The sequence below is a fragment of the Cyprinodon variegatus genome, unplaced genomic scaffold, assembly GCF_000732505.1.
Source record: "Cyprinodon variegatus isolate N-32 unplaced genomic scaffold, C_variegatus-1.0 Scaffold176, whole genome shotgun sequence".
NCBI lineage: Eukaryota > Metazoa > Chordata > Actinopteri > Cyprinodontiformes > Cyprinodontidae > Cyprinodon > Cyprinodon variegatus.
In genome coordinates this window covers 5,979-17,000 of record NW_015150629.1, presented here as the reverse complement: position 1 = coordinate 17,000, position 11,022 = coordinate 5,979, and the positions used below count along the sequence as shown (strand labels likewise).

Here is an 11,022-nt window from a genome sequence, read left to right as displayed (position 1 = left end):
GTAGTTCAACCCCCTCGGTTCTGATCATCTTCCCTCTCTTTGAGACCATGTGATCACACTTGTCCAGTCCGAATGACATTCCAATGTCGTTGCTGTAGATCCTGGTAGTGTGGATCAGTGGGTCGATGTAGGCAAGTTATTGGCCGGTAATTGGATGGGATTGTTCCCTTCTGGGGATCCTTCATGATCAGGATTGTCCGTCCTTGGGTTAACCATTCTGAGTGGGTCCCATCCGTCAGCAGTTGGTTCATTTGTGCTGCAAGGCGTGCATGAAGTGCGGTTAGTTTTTTCAGCCAGTAGGTGTGGATCATGTCAGGGCCTGGTGCTGTCAAGCTCTTCATACCTGCTGCTCTTTCTTGGACATCTGCCGTTGTAACGGTTACTGGTTCTTGTTCTGGGAGATTGCTGTGATCTGTTCTGAGATCTTCTAGCCACTGAGCATTGGTGTTGTGGAATGCCTCCTTCTCCCATATGTTCCTCCAGTACTGTTCAGTCTCAGCCCTGGGTGGATCTGATCTTGAATTACCCTGCCACTGTGAGTACACTTTGGATGGGCTGGTGGAGAACACCTGGTTTATTCTCCTGGCCTCTGCTTCTCCCTTGTATCTCTTTAGGTGGGTGGCAAGGGCGGCGAGTCTGTGTTTGGCAGTTTCTAGAGCCTCAGGAATCGACAGCTTGTTGTACTTAGGTAAACTCTTTCCTACACCTTTCTGCAGGTCTGAGAGCTGATTAACCTCTCTTCGTGTTGCCTTGATCTTGGCTTCCAGCCTTCTTCTCCATGGGGGCTCTGCTTTGTGGCCTGTGGTATTTATCTTATAGCCAAGCATCTCTAGGATGACTGTAGCTGTGGCGTAGGTCAGCTCATTGGTCTCAGTTATGCCTTTAGTAGGGATAGTACGTAGCGCTGCATTTACATCTACTAGAAGACTTTCAGAGGGTACTCACTTAGCCTTGGCAGTCTTGGTCGTCGTGTTGATGATGGTTTTTGGAGCTGCCATAACTCCCATCGTCTCTGCATGTAACCTCTCTCACTGGGGTCGCTTGTATATTAGCATTTCATCAGTTCCAAGTTTTCTGCTCTAGTCCATCTATGTCTTGTTCCAGTAGCCAAATTGTCATCAAGTTGCCCTGGTTCCCTTGCAACTGACGCAGAGCTTGTTAACCCGGGCAACGTCCGAGCCGGTATGGCTCTTGTATTTGCGGTTTCACTGATGCCTGAGGTAGGCAGGTGATGGCTAACCAACCAGACATAGTGTTGATCAACAAACAGCAGAAGAAGGCANAATGCTAAATGTGAACTGAATGAGCTTTTTTACCTTGTATAAATACATCCAGTTCCAAGGAATACTGACAAAGAAGGAAAAAAAAAAAATGCACAGAACATTTTGAACCAGGAAACTCTTAACTGATCCTTGATCATGAATATGAGTAACCCAAAGATAAATGAGCACCCAACCTGTAAAAGAGAGAAATAAACCTGGGTAAACAAGATGGAAAATGCTTCTCTTGTGAAACTATAATCGACAACTATCTGAATTTATTAGCAATAGCTTCAAGTTTATCATTCTCTTTTGTAAAAAGACCCATTAAATACATATTCACAAAATGAGCACTTTATTTTAGTTTATATATGTGTGTGTGTGTGTGTGTGTGTGTGTATGTGTATATCTGCAATAAGATCCTATAAAATTAATCTGCTTACAACTAATATTAGGCCGCGATCGCCTCCATCGATCAATTCTGGACCGGGTAACAAACTCGCATGAGTACGAGTAATGTCCACCAGAATGCCACTTAGAGCATCATCCAGAGGCCCTGTTGTTGAACTGTCTGCATCCCTCAGAAACGAACGGATTGCACTCATGCTTTTGCTCGACAGCTTGATTTTGGCATCATAGAAAATCTCATTGCCATTACTGGGCTGAGGGAGAGAAAGTTGATTAAATTAGCTATTATTCTGTACATTCAACAAAAACAACAACAAAATAATTTTTAAGAGTTAAGGTTAGAACAATAAATAGAAAAAGAAAAGTAGCGTGAATTTAATGACATCCTGACTTACCTCACCCGCTCTGTAAACATCCCTCATGAGCCTGTTAAGGAACCTCTTAAACACCGGATGAGGCTCCCGTTTGGCCAAGACAGGTATTTTCTTTAATCAGGTGATGAAAAAACAAAACAAATTTGATTCCAAGGATAAACCCATACTAATATGCTTAGTAAAAATAGAGTTCCAGAATCTAATCTATAGGGATTTATATCGCCACCAAAAATCTACAGGAATATGTTTAAGATTTAGATTGTAAAGACAACCTATGACTGGATACATTTTTGTTAAACCTCCAACAACTTATGTCTTGATATCTCAGTACTTTATATTTCCTTTTTTACTATAGCATAAATATATTTGGGATTATATGTCTATAGATTAAATTATCAGTTTCTAATCTCTTTTGTTTGTTAATTAAAGTCTAATAATCAGTGCAAATACTGTTTAATGAAAATCAACAGTTTGAATATAAATATAAAGTTACTAACCTGAAGGGCAGTCCAAATTCCATCCATTTAAAAGAACTTAGCGAACGTCTGATCCGAGTCAGGCTCCTTCAGAAATGTGCCAGGTGTGACTTCCTGAAAGCAGCAACGCTTGCTGGCAAACTAGGTTAGGAGGAAACATACCTTTCAGTGATGAAGGGCTGGAACTTCACTCTACCTAAAGACACATCACCTCTCCTTCCAAGGAGCAAACTAGCAGTGTGTCTGAGACACAATCCTTATACAACAAAATGTATAGCATTTAATTTATCTCTCACATTTTTAAAAAGATTACTCTACCAGTATTTAACATCCGATGTTTGGTGTCATAGTGAAAACTTAAGAAGAAGTTGTGCTGTTCCATTTATAAACCCATAGCAGGAACAATAGAATAATGACTTAAATTATAATGATTTTAATAGAAAGAAGCCATCACTACAAATCAGCAGTAAGATGATAATTGGTACAATCTATCTGTCTGTCTATAGTTTTTGTCATAAATTGAGCTCAGAACAAAATGCTTCGAGGGGAAATGTAACTTATGCTTTCCTGTGAAAAGGAAAGCTAAGGCCTTTCTAGTACAGCAGGTTGGTTAGGATGTCTACTTACGCCTTCTGTACATAAAGCCATTCAGTGGCTTTAATGACTCATAATAGAAGCATGTATGACAGTATTCTAAACTTGTATTTCGTGAGACACTAGTTCAGAGTCGACATTCATAAAATTTCAAACATCTTTAAAAGGTCAACAAAAAACATTAATTAATTCCTCCCTCCAGCTCTGAATTATAAACCTTTACAAAGTAAAGGTTAAGTTCATCACTTAAGAACAACAGCTGCTACCAAGATGCCCAACATCTCTTTAAGGTCTATAACAAATTAAGTATATCAGTGGGTTTGGATGAACTCTAAAAACCATTACTTACTTGTTTATCCCCACCATTGTTCAGTTTGAAACCGTTTTAGTAATGAGAAAACATGATTAAAAACAAAGCAGAATTTTAAAAAGTTATGCATAGGAATGTATTTATAAAAGTCTTGCTGGAGACATTGCTTATTTTGGGACCTGATTCTACTACAAATGCTACGCTGCAGGGCCATTTTATGGAAATGACGGATCAACAGGAAATAGTCATATTATAGGCCTAAATAGAATTCCCTGCAGTGGGCCTGATGAGAGGACATACATATTGCAAGCCAATAGTATTAATAACAAACCATCTATAAATGTTTGATTAAAGCATGACATTTTGCAAATTAGAAGCAGTCATTTCATAACTTATTTATTTCTTTATTTACTATGTGCAATAACACAGTCAGGTGCAATAATTGTAATTTGGTACTGAGCAGCATTGTAAATAGTGTTGATTGATTATACTGTGATCCTTATTTTATTCTGACCCTTATTTTATTGTATTCAGATCCTTATCTTTTTTTTCTTCTTATATCTTATTTGTACTTATGATCTTATTTTTCTCTCTTCTGTTAATAGTTGCACTGCAAGAAAAACTACCCGCAAGGTATTAATAAAGTGTTTTTAAAGAGTTTTATGTATGTTCATCAAGAGGCTGTCTTATTATTGCCCAGCTACCTGATTTTGTTAATTCCCACCATTGTTCAGTTTTAAATAATTTTAGCGATGAGAAAATATGATTTTTTGCTTTTCTTTCATGCTAAACTCTGAAGTCATTTCTCTGATTGAACTTCTGACAAAAAAGGCTGCATGAGACAACCGTGCTTAGGAGTAACCTACTTTTTAGCTGAGATCTGCACAGGGAGGTGTTGAAAATGACTTGTCCTTCTCTGGAAGAACTTGTTTAAGTTGGAGCCAAAACACTAAGAATATCTGCTGGGAGAAGGTGATTAAAGATGCTTTATGTTTTTCAAAGCAATATATCTCCTCTTAAAATCTGCTTTAATAAAGACATGAGATTTTAATATTTTAAGCAAACAGTGTGGAGCATTTTCATCTCATTAAGTGTACAGTATGAACTAGTGGCAGTGCTAACATGGCCAGCTACACGTTACATTTTTGGGAAGAATCACAGCATTAATTACTGCCTGTTATGTTTCACATAGACATATATTCAATGCACACAAAATAAGTTATGGTATGCATAGTGTATTCAGCAAAATTAACTTTCAATGTCTCATTTCTTCAAATATGTCTTTTTCTCACAGTAAGTGGCAAATGCTAACTATAAATAGTAAATGGATATCGAAATATTATATCCATGTGTGAAATCTATTTCCACATCTATGTATTTCAATATAACATTTATTTCCTAATTTTGAATGTATATCTTAACCTATATGTTATAACAAAGTTTTACATCTTTATGAATAATAATTGAACTTTCTTGATCTCACATTGGAGAAATTTACCTCTACCTCTGCATTTAACCCATCCCCTTCAAAAGCAATGGTAATGATAAATTAAATAAAAAAAATAATGGAACTCACTAAATAGATTTTATTTATATATACATATTGTAAGAGCTAAAGTGAACGTTTTGTTTATTTCTCTGGTGGCACAGGTGTTCAGATCTTCCCACACCTGGTGTGATTGCTTTAGTGGTGTGGTCTTTTGTTATTATCTATATATAAGTGCGTTTCTTTGTTAATAATCTGCATATGTGCAGATTGGTTTTGTATTTCCTGCAGGATAAAACTCACCACTTTATAACTACCGACCACAAGATGTCTGTAGTTTTTACCATGCTTTACATTAATGACTGTCAGAATATTTGGTTAAATATCTTTACTCAGGGGGATTCGCGGTGCTGCAGTTTGTGGAACTGTTGCCTTGCAGCAAGTAGGTCTTGGTGCCATTTGCATGCTTTACTTGTGCATGTGTGGGTTCTCATCAAGTACTCTGGCTTCCTCCCACAGTCCAAAAACATGGTCTGTGTCCAAATGTCCGCCCTAAATCACTATATATAACGGGGACTATATGGTGAACTCTGTTAACTGACCGTGCAGACGGATGATCAATACTTTTTGCTACCTGTTGGTCACGCACCAACTTTGTTATTTGTTGCTGCTGTCACAACAAATAATGCTTTCTGGAGAGAGCTCTCCTCGCTAAGCATTCCGGGATATATCTGCTGTCTAGTGGCCATAATCACTACTTTTCATGGTGCACTGTGGAAAATTTCAATCCACTAGACATTTGGACACTTATTTAAAATGGCATAACCACTATATAGCGCCATATATAGTAGCTAAGGTGGACATTCAGACACAGCCAGGATTGCTAAATTAACTGCTATCTCTAAATTGCCCTTAGGTGGGTGTCTGTAGTTCTGTGTGTGCATGGTTGTGTTTCAGTGTTGCCCTGCGATGGACTGGCTACCTGTCCAGGGTGTACCCGGCCTTCAGCCCATAGATTACTGGAGATAGGCACCAGCCCCACCATAACCCTGACAGATAAGATGCATGGATGGATGTTTAATCAAAAAAATGCAGATTGTTCCATGATCAGCATTTCAGAGTGAATGTGTAGAATATACATCCACAAAGTATTTCTACAAAGACTGTATTCTTCCATAAAAAAAAAAAAAAAAACATTTATTATACAATTTGATTAGAAAAATCTTACATCTTCAAATCATTTCAAAACATCAACCATCATTCTTATTCTCATCTAAAACTTAGAGTAACAGCACAGCTTTGAAATTCCAATGACCCTAATAATGGTGAAGGAAGGCTGATCTGTATAACTCAATGTTATGATCTTTTTATACCAAAAGTTGAAATAAAAGCCTATTGAAAAATAAGAAAAGCTGTTAAAAAATGCAGAAAATGAACAGTTCTGTGGGTAGTCGACAGTCTTAATCATTTCCACCAGACAGCATTTGAAATTTCAGTAGATTTGATATGTGCCTATAACTAAATGGCACCAATCACTGATGGCTTTTGAAGTTTCTCCTTTGAAAAACGCTTCTATTCCCCGACTGAAGCATTCGTCTCCTGAACAGGGACTCCAACAGTCTCTATGTGTCTCTGTGATATCGTTTGTTTCTGTTCTTCTGTTGAGGCCTCGAGGTCCTGCAGGGACAAAACTCATGTGTAAACAATTCACAGCCATAAAAGAAAGAAAAAGAAACAATTCTGACAGAATACTACAAAGTACAAGTTAAGTAAAAAGATATATGTGAAAAAAAGAGGGATTATTTATAGTAGTAATACACTGCTGGGGCCATATTATGGAAATGGTGGATTAACAGAGAATGGTTACAGTATATACCGAAATAGAATGCCCTGCAATGGGTGTGATGATGAGACATAAATATTGCAAGCCAATATTTACAAACCATCCTTAAATGTTTTGCTTCTAATCATTAGATACCTGGATGTAAAATCAAAAAAAAAAAAAAAAAAAATCCCACAATGGCGTCTCAAGCATTTCTATTTATCAAGACGCTGTATTATTATTTCTCAGCCACCTGATTTTAATGGCTTTTACCCAATCAGTTCCTGATCTTTGGGGAAAGATGCACCTGCTATTCTGCTCCCACCTAAATATCCGCTAACTACTGGATGAATACAATCAGAATGTTTTACAGTACTCAACAAGCAAAAACACATAAAGGCAGAAACAAAACAGATGTTTACCATAATTATCCTTCGTCCTATTTATGTTTGCATGGCACTGCAGCAGTAAAACATATAATTCACATGTAAAAGGATAATTAAAACTATGATTAACCGTCTCATCTGATTCAGTTTCATGCATATTAGAGAGAACTCACCTGGGCATCAGTCTGTAAACTCTGCACCTCTGGTGGGGCTGCTGCATCAGCTCTGCTGTGTTTATCTTCAGAATCTTTTTCCTTTGATTTCACATGTTTCCCTTTTGTTTGTGATGGATTTGAATCTGATGCAGCATACTGGTTTTTCATTTGGTCTTTCTTCTTTTCTACCTTCCCCTGCTGGTCTTTCGAACCAGGTTCAGCAGGAGTAGAATTGTTCTCTACAACCTCAGGCTCCTCTTTATGCTGCTCACCATCTCTTTCATCCTCGCTGAATAGAGGCTCTGCAGCTCTTACTGTCTCTACCTTAGCAGGTGCTGGGCCCTCCTGGACCCTATTGGGTCGTCTTCTGTGGACGTCATTCCGGTCCAGCCTGGCATCCTCCCCTCGCTGCCGTGGGATGTTCTGTGGAGCAATCGGTTGCACAGGTGCCTGAGCAGGAGCGTCTCCTCCAGCCAAGTAATCACGGTCCTCAATCATCGGAGGAGGAGGATGATGAGGACGATCCAGCGGTGGTGGATCCCTTCGAGGGCGGCGGAACGGTGCCATGATGCCATGCTGAAAGGCTGCATGCACACTTCCATACATGACCACCTTTGTAAAAGTCAAACAGATACCCGTTAAAAGATCCACCATCAATATTTAGTTTTCTTGATTTTATAAGAAAATCTGCCATGTGTCTTTACCAATATGGAAAGCACAATAGTGAGGAGGACGGGAATCTGCAGGGTCACTGGGAGATCTTTGAGGAGTTCTCGCAGGAACTCGCTTATTCCCTGCCCAAGGTGCTTCAGCGGCTCTGTGATGAAGGTTGTGATGGTGACTGATATTGCCTAAAAAGTGAAGTATTTAAAGGTTTAACTTTATATTTAGTTGCAGGGATCATATATTTACTCTTTGTAACAGAAAACTCATCATCATCTTTATTTGTAGAGCACTTTCAGCTACAGCTAAAAACAAAGCGCTGAACATAGCTTAAAATAAAACACAATAAAATAAAGCATAAAAATATAAAATAAGGCAATAATATGAATTTGTTTAAGCTAAATAAACAATGTCACAACAACTAAGACCTGCCAGTGGTAAAAGCAAGCAAATAAAAATAAAGTGTTTTAAATTTCAGCAAGGAAGGACTGCAGAACTCCCAGAAATATGTCTGAATTGATACAATGATGTCTTCCACTGTGACACTGAAGCTAACATTCCACTATGGTACTAAAACCCACTGAAGCACCATTCTACGACAGTAAAGTGTGATTACACCTAAACCTTTGGTTAGAAATCTACAGCAGCAAATTTCACACGCATCACAAGACTGAAACTTTCAAACCAAATCATGGTAAAACTAGTCTTCATCATGAATAACAAAGTTACTGATAAACTAGCTTGTTGAGTCATGGGGTAGGCGATGGCTGAAATAAAGCTAGTTTTCAAAACCAATTTAAAAAGAGAGTAAGAAGAACTAAATAAATAAAATCTGGTGTTACATTTTAAAGAAATATGCCCAATAATCACCATACCAATAATCTAGTTTCAGATTTTTTTAAGATCTGTAAATAAAATTGTGTTTTTTTTCTCCAGACTTGGTCTTTTTTTTTTCTAGAATATAACAAACTGCCCTTTTACTGAAAACCTATCCAAACCAAATTAATACAGTCACTCTCTCTCTGCTAGTTATATGGTGATACTTTGTGTTTAACTTATATTTGATTATAGCCAGAGAACACTGTCTCAGAAAGAAAAAGAACAGGTGATGAAATTCAAGACTTTTCTTTAGTAAATGAATAAACTGCTACAGAGAGACATTAATACCATCTAATCAAATCAAAGACATGTCACCACAACATTCACATAACTGCATGGTTCTCTGATATCAGCCTATATTTGTGCAGCAACTCTATGCTTTTTGGATTATCTAAATATATTAAATATTAACACAAGAGGTGAAACAGGAGAAATTTATAAGGATGGGGATATATTTTCCTTTTATATATGAACTAAAGAATCCTCTGCAAAGGAAGTATGAGGATTATTCTAGAGGAAATAATAAGCCACATGGAGCAGTGGTGTGTGTAATATTAGCCGGATGCTTCCAACGCTGTGGCAGCTCAGTGTGCTGCCTCAACAGGCATCAGCATCCAGACTGACCTTTGTTGGCGGCACCAGGAGGAGAGGGTTAACCATCAGGACTTCATAGTATTTTTTGCAGGGGTCATCTTGAAGAGTCCAGGTTGTTCTGACCCACTCTGCAAATACACATAACACGGTTAAAATAGTGTTTGTTTTCTTTAATTAGGGAAATAAGCTTTTAAACCATAAAGCTGCAAAAGTTAAGTTGATCTCAACTTCAAGACACTTGTCATGGTGCAAGATGGTTTACCTTTCAGATTATCCCTCCAGTCAATTTTTCTCACTCCAGTGCATTTTTCATTGAAGTTTTCCATCTGCACAATATCGTTTTGGTGCTTAGCGAAGGCGGTCTAAAAAGAAGTTGAAATAAACAATGATTTCTTAGCTTTGAAGGACAATTTACACAAAATCAGCATAAAATGAAAAAAGGGCTCATCTTCACCTGGTATAGATAGAACCAGTTCCAAATAATACTGATTGCGAAGCATATGGCAAACATCCTTCTGAACTGAACGAACCAGGAGACTGCGGACCACAGCTGGGTGCCAATGACGGTTGATATAATGAGGATGAGTATCCCGACCTGGAACAAAGAAGAGAAGTCAGGTAACTGTAACATCTGAAACAACGAAAGCTGCTGGAAAATACTTAGAAAGTTTGAGCTAGTCTAAATATCGTTGTTGAATCTTAAGCTTTTTAAAAACGGTGTTTATAAAAAACAAAAAAAACAGACATTGACTTTCTACTGGTGATATACATTTGTTAGGAATGGTACAAACATCCACTGACTCATATTTTGACCTTTGACCAAGTCAGAAGCTATCCAAGTTGGCTGACGTGTCGCCTAGTAAAAAAAGTAGCAAATTAAATTAATTATCATACCTTTAATACAGTGTCAAGCTCAACATGGAAAGTATCTTCAAATCTCCACTTCCAGGGTTCATAATCATGTAATTTAAAGTCCATCAAGATCTGGCTGAGTGCATTGTCCAGAGCTCCAGTTCTCCATCTATCCTCCCCATTCAGGAGTGACTGGATCTCAGTCATGGCCTGTTTGGACAGCTTGATTTTGGCGTCATAGAAACCATCTGATGAGTCACTGGGCTGGGAAGATAAAAAAATAAAAATAAATTATTTTTCAGTGCATTTTTACTGAAGGAGCATTTTAGTAAATCAATGTTCAAAACACATGAGTAGCCATAGTGCATTACAGTGAATCCTGTTATTATGGAAATATTGATTAGAATCTCACTGATAGAGAATGACCTGGATAAAATCAGTACCCACCACACCGATTCTCTGTATTTCCTTCAACAGTCTGCTGAGGAACCTCTTGAACACTGGATTGCAGCTCGGCTGTTGCGACATGAGCGTTGTCTCCTTCTTTAGGTCTTCAATCTAGAGCAAAGTAAAACACACCATTTCATGCACTTGAACTGATTCACACCAACAAAGTTACCATGCATGTTTTAAACCTAAAGTAACCTGATGTTAGAGATTTAGTCATTAATAAGTAAACCAGTAAAAAGAAGAGTGATCCGTTCATAATTATGTTGATTGTGGGGGTTCCTCCAACTATTTCAGTGTCAGTATGTTTGTTTCAC

At 37.9% G+C, this 11,022-nt stretch overlaps 2 protein-coding genes across 3 annotated transcripts in view; both read right to left on the bottom strand.

The window, feature by feature from the left end:
- Positions 1-2,642, bottom strand: part of LOC107087209 — a 10,249-nt gene extending 7,607 nt beyond the window's left edge. The window contains exons 1-5 of the mRNA XM_015378654.1: positions 2,539-2,642; positions 2,063-2,152; positions 1,703-1,921; positions 1,317-1,456; positions 344-927 (exon numbers count right to left, since the gene is read on the bottom strand). Coding sequence (XP_015234140.1) covers positions 344-927; positions 1,317-1,456; positions 1,703-1,921; positions 2,063-2,152; positions 2,539-2,565 — 1,060 coding nt within the window. The 5' untranslated portion in view covers positions 2,566-2,642. The remainder of the gene's footprint in view (positions 1-343; positions 928-1,316; positions 1,457-1,702; positions 1,922-2,062; positions 2,153-2,538) is intronic.
- Positions 2,643-5,749: 3,107 nt separating this feature from the next.
- The window catches only part of LOC107087206 (chloride channel CLIC-like protein 1), an 11,069-nt gene continuing 5,796 nt past the window's right edge, over positions 5,750-11,022 (bottom strand). The window contains exons 3-10 of one of the 2 annotated variants that reach the window (XM_015378649.1): positions 10,706-10,816; positions 10,301-10,522; positions 9,861-10,001; positions 9,669-9,768; positions 9,437-9,534; positions 7,975-8,121; positions 7,289-7,882; positions 5,750-6,584 (exon numbers count right to left, since the gene is read on the bottom strand). In XM_015378649.1, coding sequence (XP_015234135.1) covers positions 6,480-6,584; positions 7,289-7,882; positions 7,975-8,121; positions 9,437-9,534; positions 9,669-9,768; positions 9,861-10,001; positions 10,301-10,522; positions 10,706-10,816 — 1,518 coding nt within the window. In that variant the 3' untranslated portion in view covers positions 5,750-6,479. Of the gene's footprint in view, positions 6,585-7,001; positions 7,189-7,288; positions 7,883-7,974; positions 8,122-9,436; positions 9,535-9,668; positions 9,769-9,860; positions 10,002-10,300; positions 10,523-10,705; positions 10,817-11,022 lie in introns of those variants that run through there. The other variant, XM_015378650.1, reaches the window with a different exon arrangement.